At 40.7% G+C, this 17928-nt stretch overlaps 1 protein-coding gene across 2 annotated transcripts in view; it reads right to left on the minus strand.

The window, feature by feature from the left end:
- CDH22 (cadherin 22) overlaps window positions 1-17928 on the minus strand; it is a 224535-nt gene that overhangs the window by 103341 nt on the left and 103266 nt on the right. For both annotated transcript variants that reach the window (XM_063459177.1, XM_063459178.1), the window contains exon 2: window positions 13141-14509. In XM_063459177.1, coding sequence (XP_063315247.1) covers window positions 13141-13383 — 243 coding nt within the window. In that variant the 5' untranslated portion in view covers window positions 13384-14509. The remainder of the gene's footprint in view (window positions 1-13140; window positions 14510-17928) is intronic.

Consider the following 17928-nt stretch of genomic DNA (forward strand, 5'->3'; position numbering starts at 1 on the left):
TTGATCTTTTTATTTAATTTACTGAAACCCAGCAGTGAGTTTTAATTTTTTTTATTTTTTATTTCATTTATAATTAATATCCCTACTAGCAGTAAAATGGAACTGTTTGCTAGGTTTTAATTATTTCTCACATCAATCAGTAAAAGTGCCTGGTTGTGTTTTACTTACTTAAATATTAGTTCTTAAAGAAACACTTTGCAGTGGTTATGGTGCCAGTAGTGTCCTGGCGGCACCTCCATCCCAGATTAGTAGACAAACGGTTTGCTCGGCTCCTCACCCTGTCTTATAGGAGTGAGAAGTACTCTGTCTGAGCTAAGCCCGGAGGAGATGGAGAAACGGAAGCTCCTAGCTTCAGGACTGGAAGGGAAGAGGCAAGGAGCGGGGTCTAGTGAGCCTTCAGTAAGAAGTCAAACCATTTTAAAACAGCTTAACTACTTACATTGGGGGTTCAACAGGGCTCTTCTGGCACCATAACCACCACAGTGTGCAGTACATGTTGATGATATTGGAGATGGCTGTTTTTCAAAGTGTAGACTGGGTGGAAAGTTACACTAAACACAAAGTGGACAACGCTTAGAACTTTAAAACGTGCTGCACAAACTCAGTGAGTGATGGTGTCAAAACCAGCGGCACTCACCCCCAACAGAAAGTGAACTAAGATGGAATCCAAAAGAATGGTGTTGCACTGTAAATGATGATATACACACAGTAATACTTCACCATCGGTATTTGTAAATACTGTACCATAGTCTGTAAAAACATATAAAAACACTTATAGTGCAGACCATCTGAACTAGTTAGATAATTGTGCACACAGAACATTTATTGATATAGAACTCACATTTCCCAGAGCCTTATAAACCCTGGCTCTGGGTAAGGAAGGCTCCTATGGGAAGGGAACAAATCCCACAATAAGATGTTTCCATTTGAAATGTTGTGAGTTATGTGTCTAGCACACCATGGAACACTTTGGCTGGGGAGGGCAGACACTGACTCTTCACTTTTCACACTGTGCAGCCCCTGCTGACATTGAAACACTGAGTGTGTAAGAAGTGAGATACAGATTAATGTAGCTGTATGATCACAGACGGGAAAGAGTGTGAAAAATGCTTATATCCAGGGCCAGCCACAGGGCCAGCCGCAAATAATGCAGTGGATCTAAAGTGGAAGAGGGGATGAAGCTAAATCGACAGCAGGGGTGGATCTAAATGCAGCCTCTACCCCATTCCCGGTTACTGCTGCACACTAAGGGTAATAGGAAGGAGTCCCTGCTTCCCCAATACCTAGACTACTGGGACTACACTGCCTCCCCCAGGGACCATACTGTCTGTCAGTGAAAGAGAGAGAGTGTGTGTGAGTGTCTGCCTTTAACTGTGTGTGACTGTCTGCCTGTAAATGTGTGTGTGAGTGACGGTCTGTGATTGTGTGTGTGCTTGTGTGACTCTCTGTAACTGTCTGTGTGACTGTCTGCCTGTAAATGTGAACTGTTTGTGTGTGACTATCTGGCTGTAACTGTGTGTGTGACTGTATGTCTGTGACTGTGTGTGACTGTCTGCTTGTAAGCGTGTGTGTGACTGTCTGCCTGTAACTGTGTGTGCGTGACGGTCTGTAACTGTCTGTGTGACTGTCTGTGATTGTGTGTGACTGTCTGCCTGAAACCGTGTAGTTTCTGGTTCTAATAAAATTGCCTATCTATTTGGAATTCGTTGGAGTGCCTGGATTATTTTCTACATTTATATTTCATGTTTGGTCCATCTGGTACTGGGACTTTTCCATTGGAGCACCCTGGATTCCAAGACAGATGGGTTGAGTGCACTTCCATCTTCTATTGTACATGAAACCGTGTATATGACTGTCTGCCTCTAATTGTGTGAGGCTGTCTGTAACTATGTGTGTGAATGTCTGCCTGTAACTGTGTGTGTGTGTGATTATGTGCCTGGGTCTGTACGCATGTGGCTGTATTTGACAGTATATGTGTATAACTGTGAGCATCTGACTGTGGGACTGTGTGTATGTGACACTGCAAACATATACATCTGCATTCATACATTTTATTTTTTAATCTTAATTAAATACCCACCACAAATATCACACGCAGCACACTGGGCCACCAGTTTTAATATAGGCCCATTTACAAACACTTCACCCCTATATACACACCTTATGTGACCAGGGAGGGTCGCTGTGAAGATTTTTGCACAGGGCACCTAAAGGCCTAAGGCCAGCCCTGCTCATATCACAGTGTTACGGGGGCAGTGAGGGTTGTACAGTATGAAAAGTGAAGAGTCAGTTTCTGACAGCTTTCCACCAGCTCCACACTTTGAATACATCACTAATCTTTCTCCCCTGCTGTCTCTGATAAGCCTCTCCTGGCTCCATGCTTTGAGTCCGTCCCCTTCCGTCTCACTCTCTCCCCTGCCCACAGCTCTCCACAGCAGTCTTATTCATGCCGGAACTGAAAGTGCTGCTCCCTAGCAAGAGCTTTGTCTTATACGCTTCATATAGAAATAAAGCTATACCGTTTAGTGGTGACCAAATAGTAATAATAATAATAATAATCAAATAGTAATTTCTTACCTTTAGCACTGCAGTTCTTGCAGACTACTTTCCCATAACACTCAACTAGTCATTCAGCTGGTGGTAACAATAAAACAATATGAAGAAAACAAAAATAAATTGGCCACTAGGTGACATTGTAAGTGATAACAAACGTATAAAATATTATTGATAGAATCTGTATTAGCACATTCAGTGGCAAAGTCCGACAGGTTAGGAGCAATGTTTACAAGAAATGGCGGGATCAAATTCCAGGGATGGAGCCAAGCACCTTAAAACTTCACCAGCATCCACTGCCCCCAACGTACCACGATGAGCGTGGCAGCTCATGAGCTGTTCTTGTGCCTACAAACTATTGTGCAATGTGAGCAAGTGTTTTTAGTGACTAATGATATTCTGAACCCTGACCCCTCGACAATTATACAAGTGCACTTGATTGAGCTAATGGTTTCATTCACCCTGCTGTGAGGTAGAAGCATATTGCAGGTCTCTTTGCTGTAACTAATTTCCCCGGTAAACAGGGCCGTCTTTAACAAGGGGCAAACGGGGCAGCTGCCCTGGGCCTAATTACTCCTGGGGGGCCCAAAGCAGCTGTCCCGTGGGCCTAGCTACCCTAAAAAAAAAAAAAATGTTTCCTGGCCACTTTAGGCGGGCCACGCCCTGTAAGTAGTCCCACCGGGTGGCCCATGCACTTAGGGCCACCCAGTGGGCTTGTACCAGCAGGGGCCCGGTCGGGCACTGTGGCCCTTTAACAGCGCGACCGGGCCCCTTGCTTTTTGGCAGCACTGGGAGGAAGTGAGTGCTGAGCGTCACTTCCTCCCATAAAGAGCTGCTGGGCGGGAGAAGAAGGACCTGCACGGGAGGGAGGAGGAGGAGCCAGTGAGGATGGGGGCTCCTCACTCACATCATCCTCAGGCAGCACACTGGATCCCAGGGATGCCACCCTCCAGCAAAAGGTAGGCAACTGGAGGGTGGGCTTAAATGTAAATGTTATATGTTTGTCAGTTTGTCTGACAGTGTATGTGTCTGTGTGTGTCAGTATGTCTGTGTGTGTGTGTGTCAGTATGTCTGATAGTGTATGTCAGTATGTCTGATAGTGTATGTGTCTGTGTGTGTGTGTGTGTGTGTGTCAGTATGTCTGATAGTGTATGTGTCTGTGTGTGTCAGTATGTGTGTCTGGCAGTGTATGTGTCTGTGTATGTCAGTATGTCTGACAGTGTATGTGTCTGTGTGTGTCAGTATGTCTGACAGTGTATGTGTCTGTATGTCTATCAGTGTATGTGTCTGTGTGTGTCAGTATGTCTGCCAGTGTATGTGCCTGTGTGTCAGTATGTCTTCCAGTGTGTCTGTGTGTGTGTGTACCTGTTGTGTGTGTGTGTGTGTGTGTGTCAGGCACATACACCGATATACATACTGACACAGGCACACTGATAGACATAATGACACACACAGGCACATACAATGACAAACATACTGACACACAGATACATACACTGACAGACATTCTGACACACACACACACATAGGCATATACACTGATAGACATACTGACACACACACACGCACGCACATATACAGACATACTGACACACACACACACATATACAGACATTCTGACACACACACACACACAGGCACTCATACTGATAGATATACTGACACACACACAGGCACATATACAGACATACTGACACACACATAGCCACCTATGCTGATAGAGATACTGTGTGTGTGTTAGTATGTCTGTATATGTGCCTGTGTGTGTGTGTCAGTATGTCTATTAGTGTTTGTGCCTGTGTGTGTGTCAGTATATGTATCTGTGTGTCAGTATGTTTGTCATCGTATGTGCCTGTGTGTCAGTATGTCTATCATTGTATGTTTTTATGTGTGTTAGTTTATCTGTCTCAGTTATATGTCTCAGTTTATCTCTCTGTGTGTGTGTGTGTTTATCTGTGTGCGTATATGTATGTAGTCAGTGTGTGTATCTGCTTGTGTGTCAGCATGTTTACCTGGGTCAGAGCACCAACAATAAATACAAATACACCCTTCCATTCAAACTTCAGCATTACATACAAACACACTCCTGCATTGGAAGTCAACACTTCATTCAAACACACCTCTGTTAAACACCAAAATTATATATAAACAAACCCCTACATTCAAAAACCAGCACTACACTTAAATGTGCACTTGCATTCAAACTCTAATACTACATACAAACACATTCACACAAACATACTCCATAACAAATCTTTTTTACATACAAACACAGTGCTAAATACAACCCTGCATGGGAAATTGGTATAACCCCAGCTGTCAATGCATTGTTGGAGTTGCACGACAGATAGGGTTCTACCTTCTTTCCAACCTTGCAATTGGGGGTCCAAATGAAATTCTTGCACCAGGACTCTTTCTACTTTAGTTTGCCCACTGCGTTGGGGTGGAGGCATGATTGCATGCCAGGGAGTGGGTCCAGGGGGCCCAAGCAAATGCTTGCCCAGGGCCCAATCAATATTAAAGACGGCCCTGCCGGTAAAGGAAGAAAGTTACACCTTAAAAGTAAACTCTGTTGCTGTTGGTGCTTCATGAGGACAGTGCTGGTAGCTGTCTTATGGGAGTTGAGTGATGTTGTTGACTAATGATGCTTAGGCAAGGCAACAACCACTAGATGACTGAAAACATCCCACTAGAACAGGCATAGGCAACCTTCGGCACTCCAGATGTTCTGGACTACACCTCCCATGATGCTTTGCCAGCATTATGGGTGTAAGAGCATAATGGGGGATGTAGTCCACAACATCTGGAGTGCCGAAGGTTTCCTATCCCTGCACTAGAACATGGAACCTCACTACAGGAAGTTCATTATCTGCACTCTTTGGAATCCACCTCTTGATAGCATGCAAGATAGAAGTGAACAGTCTGATATGGGGTATAAGTGAGTGAGTGAGTGGGTCATCAGTTTTCCACTTACTGACTACTTTGTTTCCATCTGTCTGGTTTGACTGCAACCATAAAGTTTTGCCTTTTTTTTTTTTCCGATCCAGCTCTTTAGAGGTTTAAACATCAAATCCTCTGCAGCTGGAAATCCCCATGCATAGAGTACATTTTCTGCGTCCCAGGCCAGCGGGTGGTGTACAAGTAAACTGTCTGCCTATGAGACAATGTGTGGGTCATCAATTGCCAACTTACTCATTGCCTCTTTTTTTCCCCCCTGCCCGGCTGCTACGGCTCTGCTGTTGCTGCAGGCTGTATGCTGCAGCAATGAAATTCCTTACACCTAAAGCCTGGAAATTTCATCTGCTGCTCAGAAAAATGCAGAAGGTCCACTTCTGATAGCTGTAGTGGTTATGGTGCAAGGACCAGGTCCAGGCACCCCTCCCTCCCATTGTAACTAATCAAAATGTTTTAGAACAGTTCAGAACAGTTTTTCTTCTTACCCTGCTTTTACTATAGCTACAGGAGAGTTGTAAGCTCGATTAGGAGTTTCACTTTGCTCTCTTGAGATAAGCCAGGGCCAGCGCATTAACACAGAGCATCAGCCAATGAACTTAGTCCTGCACCACTGGGCTTAGTTCAGACAGAGAGCTCACAGATCTGTGAAGGAATGAGGCAGCGACTCTTGTCCAGCAGGCCCCATTAACAGTTTGATTCCTTACACTGGCAGGGAACCAGGGCACACCATAACCACTACGATGCTTTCTTTTCACCCGCTCCAAAATGGTTTGACAGAAAACAAAGGGCTGCACCTAAAGATTCAGCATCACCAATGAGTTGTAGCCAGTTTGGTGCCCAGAGAGCTTTTTTAAGACTATCTGAGACAGGATATGCATATGAAAACTGCACTTTATCCAGGCTATTTACTCTCTACACTTTACTAGACATTCCGTGCTGAATAATGAGGTCTGGTTTGTACAAATTATATTTTCAGAGCAATTTGGCTTCATAGGGCAAAATAAGTTTACACCCACAGGTCCAGTCAGAGAAGTTGGATATTACTCATGTATAGTAATGAATGAATGAATGAAAAAATTAATAAATACATAAATGACTGGCTTCCTGAATGAGTGAGTTAAATAATGAATAAATAAATGAGTAAGTGACTGATATAATGAAATAATGAATGAATGAAAGAATGAATGTGCTAAAGAACAAACAGTAATCATTTCCACAGCATTAGGAGATCTGTAGAACCCTTCCTAGCGAAGACCACACACCTGTGAATAAAGAAAAACTTGCAAATAAGACAGAACCTTAATAGAAGCAGTTTTGTTTTCTCTAACCTCCCCGGGAGAGGGGATTGCTGTCACCCAACATTGCACAGGCATTAACATACATACATAGGCTGAAAAAAGACATGCATCCATTAAGCTAAGGATTTCTCACATCTGTTTTTGCTGTTGATCCAAACAAAGCTTTTCAATTTTGCAACAAGCTTGAAAAATAAATCCTTCTCGACCCCAGAATGGCAGTCAGATCTCTCCTTGGATCAAGAAACTATTACTCCACAAATTAACAAACATATCCCCGAATATCACGTTTTTACAATAATTCATCCAATTGCTGTTTAAACATCTATACTGACTCTGATAAAACTACCTCTTCAGGCAGAGAATTATACATCCTTATTTTTACATTACACACAGCCAGCACACATATTACACACAGCCAGTAGACACACACATTGCACAGTTAACACACACACACATTACAATGAGGCAAAAAGATGTGAATTTAGCTGGGTTGAATATTTTTTCCAGGTATGCATTTTTGACTTAGATTCTCCATTCGGATTTAATTCACATTTTAATTCAGAAATTTCGAATTTTGAGAATAATCCTGTTAATGCCCAGGACTCTAGACAGGGACCTTAATCTGAAATTATATTGTGTGTCACGATAATTAGGTTGCCATGTCTGACAAGCCGATTAGACTACTGCTTTAGACCCTTTGACAAGCAGTTTAAAAAAAATATATATTTCCACTTTCAGAGCTTGCTCTGATTTAGAATGTCCTGCTCATGCTCAGGAAAAGACTCAGACAGACCCGTATACTTATTTTATTGCTTCTATTGAAACATGGAAATTCTTTATCTTTCTAGTGGTCGAAGACAGATTTGGGTAATCCTGCATTAACCCATGCTATGCCAGACAGTTTGTACCTCTGCTAAGAAGGGTAACTTGCAGATAAAAAAAGATTTTGTAGGTACAGCTAGAATGATTAGCATTTATAACTTTTATTGCAATCCCTGTAGAGCTGCCAAAGACATAACATTAAATAATCACATTAGTAACCGCATACTGCAACTGCTAAAATAGAGGCTGACACTCTAAATTGATTAAAAGATTACAACTGGTAAAATGAATACATATTAGGTTAACTGGTTGCCTGCTACATAGCAGATGACTATGTAAAATGTCTAAAGCAATCATATCTGCCATGCACCGTCTTAGGCCATTTGGTCTCGGTTCAGTAGAAACCAGAAAAAAAAAGAATCTCAGTTTCTAGCACCTTATAACTCGTATTTAATAATTCTTACATATATATTTAAAGGAGCACTATAGTGTCAGCAATATAAACATGTACTTTTGACACTATTGTGTTTAACTAACTAATTACGTCCCCGGCCCACCTTAGATCACCTTTTCTCCCACACTACACCAGGCCGCAGCTGTTCCCGCCTATATGGCTGAGATCATCAATCCCCAGGACCTTTCCTGGTTAAATACTTTGTTATTATTATAATTATTGTTATTATTATATCCAATGTTTTCCAATAAGAAAACATATGCGCAGCAAAAGGCAGGATTGTGCCTAGTGGTTTATTTTGGTTTTGTGCTGCCCTAGGCATTACTAAGCTTGGGCAACCCCAATCTAAATTTGCCCCACCCCTTACTGTCAAGGCCACACTTCTTCCTGTTTAAGACCAACATATACTTTGACTGACAGACATGCCCTCACAGATACATACACTGACACACACTCACAGAGACACACATCCTCACTGATTTGACACACTCTGCCAGACACATACACATACACACACTCACAAAAACACACTCACTCAGACACACCCACACTGACTGACAGACACACATTCACTGACACACATACCCACACACACACACATTCACTGACAGACAGACACACACAATTACTGACAGACACACACGCAGTCACTGACAGACACAGTCACTGACAGGCACACACACACACACACACACACACATTCCCTGATAGAAATTCTCTTACAGACACACACACACTGACAGACACATGCTCACTGACAGCCACACACAGTCACTAACAGACACACACTGATACGATCACGGTGCACGAGAGGGGGAGTGAAGGCAGAGCCTAAACCAGCACTGAGAAATATCATCAGTGGTTCCAGGTAAGTGAATAAAAGGGGTATATTCATAGCCTACAGTTTCCCTTTAATGGCTGACCACAATATTATTATAATTATCATTATTATCATTATTTATACAGCACAAACATACTCCAAGGTGCTGTACAATTTTAATATGCAGATATAAAACAGTAAATAAATGACAAATTAATGGGAACAAATAGCTTGACAGACAGACAGAGGTTCAGATTGTATAGCTATACTATATGACTAAATAACCAAGCTTTGTCTAAGATAGGTAAGTCACAGTATCTTCAATAAAGAATACTTGCTATAATCTCAAATCCATAAACCTAACTGATGTGTGCGACTTTGCACTCCTTCCTAATCACTAAATTTAAAGGAACACTATAGTCCCCGAAATAACTTTAGCTTAATTAAGCAGTTTTGGTGTATAGCTCATGCCCTTGCAGTCTCACTTTTTAAGTCTCTGTAATTATGAGTTAAATCACTTTGTTTATACAATCCTAGTCACACCTCCCTGCATGTGTCTTACACAGTCTTCCTAAACACTTCCTGTAAAGAGTCATCCAATGTTTACACTTCCTTTACTGCAAATTATGTTTACTTTAGAATTTCTTGTCTCCTGCTCTGTTAATAGCTTGCTAGACCAGCAGGAGACTCCTGTTTGTAGTCAAAATTAAATTTACAGAGTAAGAGTTTAAATATTTTAAAATAAGTTACATGTGATTGAAAATTTACAACAAAAAAATGTATGCAGGCTTTGTCAATCACAGCCAGGGGATGTGTGGTTAGGGCTGCATTAACAGAAACAAAAGTGATTTAACTCCAAACTAGCAGAGAATTGAGCAGTAAACTTCAGAGGCATGATTTATACACCCAAACAGCTTAATTAAGCTAAAGTTGTTTTAGTGACTATATTGTCCCTTTAAACCCTTTGTGTGTTCATCCCCAACCCCTAAACTCTGCCCCTTGGTGCACTTAAAATGCTGTTTACTGTATTACCCATCATTCTTTAAAATCCTTTAAAGAATAGATAAGGCTTAAAATAATATATTTTTTTAAAAGACAGAGTTGATAGATCTTATTATTCACTAATATTCATAATATTTTGGCTGTAATATTGATCACCAATGTGGGATGTTGTTTTTCAAACTTTACACATTAATCTGCGGCTAAAAATAAACCAATTGTAAGACTATTTCTCATGAGCCTATTTTACGGTGCACGCAATATGGTATTGCTAAGGCGATTTTGAAAATGAAGCAAATGACTCAGAAATGGTGCGTGGAATACAGCTCCTCACTGTATTGAAGAGGAAAGTGATTCTCTATCTAAGAGGCATTGTTTTTAATCGTACGTAATCCAACCGAAGCTTTTTAAATAAGCGGAATTTAATATTCTGTTGTTTGGCTTCCCCAGAGTGTCAGGGAAAACTTCAGCACTTTACTTTAAATCTGAGCAAGTTAATTAAATGTGTGAGCTTTGTGTTTAATCCCTTTTATATCTAAAATAGATCTCTCCGCATTCTCTCTCCCGTGCCAGTGTCTGACCCCATAATCCTATTAAACAAGGGAGATCTGCACAAAGTGAGCACTACACACAAGGCCAGTAGGAGGCGCTATTGCCATGCTACCAGTGTAGTATCTATATATATATATACATACACACACAAACACATGTATGTATAAATAGCAGTCTATACATTATACATAGGCTGCCACTGTACACTATTGATGTTTCATTCTGGCTTTCAGTATTGCTTCTGAATTGATAAAGGGAACTTGTTACTCTAGGAAATATGCCCTTGAATCTTAATGTCATTCCCTTACCAAAAAAAAAAAAAAACCCCACATACTGTTATACTCGTTTATTTAATGCCTGCATCACTAGACTAGCACGAGTACTTTAAACTACATATTGTGATGCATAATAGGCAAGTATTTGCTATTTGTAATAGCTTATTTACAGGACATTCATTTTATGCGTACACTTTGCAAAACACATTTTACCTCGTTCATCTTTTCAAGTAAATGTCAGTACACGAAAAAGGTATTATTATACACTGCGATATTTTGTTATAATGCATTTATTCAACATACCCGCACACACAATCTTGTGTGATTATAGTTAATGCGTAACAATTATGCATAAGTAATACAGAGAGGGGTGTGTTGTTTGCACTTTTAGAAATGTATAAATGTTTGTGTTTTTTTTGAAAACTGCTCAGAAACGGACATCTACGTCTGTTCATATATTAAAATTACTACATACACAAGATATAGCTACTTAAAGGAACACTATAGGGTCAGGAACACAAACATATTTCTGACCCTCTAGTGTTAAAAACACCATCTAACCCCTCCCCCCCCCTAAATATAGTAAAATCTTACTTTCATTCCAGTCTGCTGCTGTTGCTGCTGGCTCTGCTCCGATCTGCCTGCTTGGCTGACATCATCAGAAGTGGCGATCAAAGCCAATCGCAATTCATTCCCATAGGAAAGCATTGGATTGGTTGAGACTGTCAAGGTGGCAGGGGCAGAGCCAGCACAAGTCAAACACAGCCCTGGCCAATCAGTATCTTCTCATAGAGATACATTGAATCGATGCATCTCTATGAGGAAAGTTCACTGTCTCCATGCAGTGGAGTTATCACCAGGCTGTAATGTAAACACTGCCTTTTTTCTGTAAAGACAGTGTTTACAGTAAAAAGCCTGAAGTGAATGATAAGCTGTAGTTGTTCTGGTGACTATTGTGTCGCTTAAATACTGCTTGCAAACGCATACAAAGCATCACAAACATTGAAAACCACGCATACAAACATAGTTTTCCATGATCCATCAAATCAAATTAGTAGGTGAGAACATAGAACGCTGTCATCATACATCTGAACATCTTTCAACACAGAATATACTTAACAAACAGATTAAATATCAAAACCAAAAAACTACCTATACCATACCACTAAACACTTCCACTTCTGAAGACAACAGCTCTCAGCAAGAATCTCACTTCAGCACTAACATGCATGAGGATGAGCGAGGCCATTAGTTGCCCTTTACACAAGGTAGTCGGCTCAGAGAAAGCACCGAAAGAACAGAACAAATGAAACAACGTTTCTATTTCTCTTCCTCGGAAGTAATGTTTGCTCTGGCTCTGCTTGGACTGAACTGGGTTGTGAAGTCATTTGCTTAATCTTAAAAATGAATTTAAAAAGAAAATGTTGCCCCATGTAAACAAAAAAAAGGGGTTAGCACATGTTATAGCTGATTTTCAATGTTTTAACCCATTGTGTAATTTGCAGAGAGATGATGGTTTCCCTTTCAATTCAGACTTGGTTGGTTTGTCTTTTTTGGGCATGCCTCTTGACATTTATGTAAAGTGATGCACAATGCCTCACTGATACAGCCCAGTCACTTCCTGCCTCCATCCTTACTGTCCTGGTTTCATACCTCTCAATAGTTTACACCAGCCTGCAGTGGGTATGGTACATAAACTGTTTATTTTAAATGAAAAGTATAAAGCACTCTAAACATTGCTTCTAGAATATAGCATCTCCTTATAAACATGTCACAATATTACTGGTGGCGCATTGGTTAAACAAATAAAACATATGCCAATTGTATATTTTGTAATTTCCCATCAGACACCATTCATACCATCTTCTCGTGAATATTCTATAATTTTCTTACATTTTAGGCAAGGACTAGACAGTTCTATCACCAGACACTAATATTCCCTCAAGCCTCATGTGATTTCACACATTCTATTGCAGTGTTCCCAAGATCTATACCTTACAGCAAGGGTGTCTAAATGATCTTGAAGGTTGTTATCCCACCAAAGTATTAGGATTCATCTAATTAACATTTAATTATACAACTAACAGTTTATCACGGAGCAATGTGCTAAATGCTCGACTGTCTTACAGCCCCCAAGGACTAGAGTTTACACAAATTCTGTGCCTCTCTTTCATCAATATGCTTACTCTCATAAACAGAATGTCAATGACATTTCCCATTGGATCCTGTACCCATACAATGTTTTTCAGAAGAACCTGATGACATACAAGTGTTCTACTAGATATTACGAGTTCTGTCATTGTTTAACCAGTGAGTATTTGTCCCACCTCTTAAGATCCCCTTACTTTAGACGTTATTTTATATGGTACATGCTATACTTCCCCCCCAACCCATGTTATCTTCCCTTCTTACCTTTCCCACATACAGTGGTTCTGTCCCTGTATATTCCTCAACCACAAAGAATTGGTTCCAAACCCAACCACGTTTTACTCGGCCAGACACCTCCAATGACAATCCCGTTTCCATTGAAACCATTCCCAAGAGCTTTGGGCTGCAAAAAATCAGCACCACAGTCCAGGCAAAGCCTTGAGCAGCCATTCCAAGTCCACTGGGTCTCCAAGACCTCACATCACGCAGCAGGTAGTTGTTAACCATGGATGGTGGTGATAGAGAGTTCCATAATTACCACATCCCTCATTTATAGCCATTCTGCTGAGGCATTCTTTAAATGAACCAGACAGTACCTAGGTTGACTGTGGTGGGATGTGCAAGACCAGTCTAAAATGTCTGAATCTAATATAAGATATATCAAAATGCACTAGGATTGGTTAACGCTAACCTGGACTGTGAAGTTAAGTAGGAAGTTTAAGGTGCACAAACTTGTACAGTGTTGGAACCCGCTGGATGAGTTGTGATGCTACAAAACAACAAAATAAATTGACGTGGACAGGTAAGTTGTATATTAGAATATAATGACATTAAAATAGATCTAGCTCCACTGATATAGAAGTTGGTTCTCCATGTTAAATTGGGACATTTGAATAATGCAACAATGTTCTACCACACACTGAGCCTAGATTTTCTTAAACTTATTATGATGACCCCTACTGTGCTAGATCACACTATGTGTTTTGTGGTGTAGAAGCTGTAATTGGATATAGTAAGGAGTACTGAATCGAGTTAATAAGATGTGTTCAATAAAGTGCACTAGTAGAGGGAACACAATTAATGAACAGAGCAGGTAAACAATGTGTATTTTTATGTACTGCAATATCAAGCTGCATCATATTTTGTCTTACCAAACAAGACCGGGATGTATTTAAAAAAACTGAAATATATAAGGACCCTCTGGTTGGATACGGGGATATAAAGAGATGTGGAGGAATGATGTATTTCCAGAAGAATAACCAAATTGTTCTGCTCAGTGCCCTATTTTGTCAAGTGCTATGATCTATGTGATTATATTAAGCTCAGTACTGGGTTATAATAAACTGTAAGGTGTTGAACTCAAAGGCCTCACAGTTGAATTCCCTGTTCTCCTATTTGCACCAAAAGGCTTCCTGTTTTCTCAATTTATTAAACCGAGACCTCCAAATCCCTGATCTTTATCGCATATGGCTTCGAGAGGTGATGAGAGGTTAAAGCTGGTTTTGTAGCCCACAGTGGAACGACACTATTCCTTTCATCTCTGCCCACGAGAAGAAGACACCATTACATCCCATCCTTGGAAATCAATGATCCGAGCAGATGAGCAGTCCCAGTCCGTCTAGAGATTCTCGACCTAAAACAAACACACAAAAAAGAAAGAAAACAAATACATATAAATAAAAGTCTAGTGATCTAGTGGGAAATCACATCAGTATTAGTCATTTGCTGCTTTGGCTGCCAAATACACAACAGAATAGGAATGCGGTTACAAGAAACACAATTGACTCAAGAATACCAAGATACATAAATGTAATTTAGTAATGGTATTTTATTTCAAGCAGAAATGCCATACATGGTTTTGAACAAGACCTCAGGCAATGACATATTCAGTAAATGCACCTGATGCCCAGCTGTGAGCCACAGATCTGCTGTTCTGTCAGTTCTCTATACTTAGAGTAGAGAGGCCTGTTCTCCCTATACTGTAATTAACTCCTCTGCTGCAAGCGGCATTCCCGAGAGCAGGGCATGGCTTTCAGGTCAAGTTCCCTTGTGTTACACGTATAACCTCTATTATATTGGTATAACTGCAATTCACCCTCCCCATGCCTTCAACATACGCCCCAATTTACATGCATTGGCCCTTACATCCCTGTGGATGTCACAGTGCTCCGTGTTTCGCTGAGCACCACTGTACATCATGTTGACAATAAAAATTACAACTCAGCTTCTGTTTTTCACGGTGCCCTGTCAGAACGAATGCGATTCACTGGTCAGGACAAATTGAATACATCCCGACCGTATCAATATTTATTTCATTATACAAATTGGGATGACGTAGGGATCGGCACAATTCCGAAAGAGAACATGTAACTCTTTATTCGACAAGGGCAAGCCCTAGACATTCGAGGTATTACAAGATCTGAGTATAGAATAAAATACAAACTCCACATATAAATGTGTTCTAAAAAGGAAAGTGATGGTTTGCCAAACTTCTCAAATGCTAAATGTCACAATCGCCCCTTAGACATCTTCATGTCTTTTCTTATGGCCAGAAAAAAAAGGGGGGAGGGGGGGGGGGGCTCAAGAAATAGAAGGTTGTTCTGATCACAAATGTGTAGGGGAACCCTAAAAAAAAAAAAAATCAGGGTTGGTTAAAAACACGTAGGTCCATTTTCCCATACAGCTAAATGGTAAGCTAGTAAAGTTTAATGTTCCCCTCCCCATCTGGAAAATAGGTGTTCACTTAGAGAGACCCAAAGACCTAAGTGGAACCCTTCATATGGCTATGCTTTAATATGTATATATATATATATGAAATGCTGAAAGCACAGAGAATTGGGTACTCCATGTAAGCATATATGGTTGCTAAGATATACTATAATGTAAAAACCAAGCGAGAGATAGCATGGGTCTTTTGCTGCAAAAATGATTACATTTATTCAAATTGTAGTCATTGTTTTGACACACATGTCATTTGACTTTTTTCTTCCAAGCCATTTAATGCTTCTGCTTATGGAACAGTTAGCAAGGTTTCTTTCTGCCAATGTCAAAAAGCACAAAATATTAACAATTGCATGCAACAATTAATTAAGCAGCAAAGTTAAACTGCTAGCACACAACTTATGTCTCCTAAAACAACCACATTTTAATTTTGAACCAATCTGACACTGGCAAAATAGCAAGTCGATTTTTAATCCATTAAAAAAAACAAAAACGGCAAAACAGTTATAATTTGCCAACGTTTTATGTAGCTTAAACTAGAACACGGATGTTAGGGACTGGAGGACAGTGACAGCCAGGTCAAAGTGGACAGTGTCCGTGTCCTAAGACTCATTCTACTTGACTTGTGCAGGTGTTCCAGGATTGCCTCAGAGATAGGGATGAACCAACTCCTATAGACATACCCAAAGTCATCTGACTCTATAGAAATATATAGAATTGATAGCATTTTAATGTTAGAAATACAAATATGTTTCTAATGTTAGAGTGTTCTCCTGTATTTTATAGTTTATGTGCCTTGTAAGGCATTTGTCCTTGATGGGAATATTGACATGTCATATTCATTAACATAAAGAACCAATATATGGGCAATATAGACACTTTACTAGTTTACAATTGCAAATCTCCTACTTACTGTTCTGACTACTAAAATTCCCATGTCGTTTTTTTGCCAGAACACACTCTCTCCTGGGCAGGGCCGGACTGGGAGAAAAATTCGGCCCGGGCATTTTTTTATCCCAGCGGCCCACTAAGAAGGGGGCGGGTCAGAGGAGGTGTGTTTTGTCATCACTAATGACAAGCACGCCCCCTCTCAAAGTGAGCATGTTGGTTCAATGCTCTTCCAGGGCAGACCATGCGCAGAGCTCTGCTGAAGAGCTCTAGCATGAGAAAAAAAAAACTGTATTTGTTCTGCACAGTGCAAGCAAATTTAATAACATGCTTGCACTGTGTTTCCTTGCAACTTGTCTCTGGTGTCTCTATAACTGGATACCAGGAGACAAAAATGCCAGGAAAGAGTATTGTGCATGTGTTTGGTGTCTGCTTGTGGTATTGCGTGTGTGTAGAGTGAGCTGATTGTGGTGTGGTATTGTGTAATAAGGTTAGTTTTAGACATGTTGTGCCTGTGGTGTAATGTGATGCATATGTGGCTAGGGGCTGTAGAGAATGTATGTAAAGGGGATGTAGCATGTGTGCAAACAGGCTATAGAGTGTGTGTATAAGTGATGTAGTGTTTGTAGAAAGTGTGTGTTTAGGGGTGTAGTATGTGTTTGCTTACAAGGAATCTAGTGTGTGTGTGTGTGTGTGTGTGTATATAGGGGATTCAGAGTGTATATGTTAAGAGTGTAGTGTGTGTGTGTGTGTGTGTGTGTATGTGTATAGGAGTCTAGTGTGTGTTTGAAGGACCCAGAATGTGTAGGAGATCTAGTGAGTGTGTGTTTATAACGGATTCAGAGTGTATATAGGGATCTAGTGTTTATATGTGTGTAGATGATCCAGAGTTGGGTAAGGGATCTAGTGTGTGTCTGGAATGTAATGTGTTTAGGGGTGCAGTATGTGTGAGGGGTGCTGTGTGTGTGTGTGTGTATGTATATATATGTGTGTGTTTGGAACTATTGTGTATGTGTGTGGTGCAGTGTGTTGGGGGGTTCTGTGTGTATGTGAGGGGTGCAGTATGTGTGCGTGATGGATGCTGTGTGTGAGGGGTGCTGTGTGTGAGGGTGCGGTAAGTGGTATGTGAGGGTGCGGTAAGTGGTGTGTGTGAGAATGCTGTGTGTGATGTGTGTAAGAATGTGGTGTGTGAGAGTGCTGTGTGTGACAGTGCTGTTTGTAATGTGTGTGAGAGTGCTGTGTATGATAGTGCTGTGTATGATGGGTGTGAGACTGCTGAGTGTGATAGTGCTGTGTGTGAGAGTGCTGAGTGTGATGTGTGTAAGAGTACTGTGTACGATGTGTGTGAGAGTGCTGTGTGTGATGGGTTAGAGAGTGCTGTGTGTGAGAGTGCTGTGTATGATGTGTGTGAGAGTGATGTGTGTGAGAATGCTTTGTGTGATG

Source organism: Pelobates fuscus, chromosome 6 (genome assembly GCF_036172605.1).
Source record: "Pelobates fuscus isolate aPelFus1 chromosome 6, aPelFus1.pri, whole genome shotgun sequence".
Taxonomy (NCBI): Eukaryota; Metazoa; Chordata; class Amphibia; order Anura; family Pelobatidae; genus Pelobates; species Pelobates fuscus.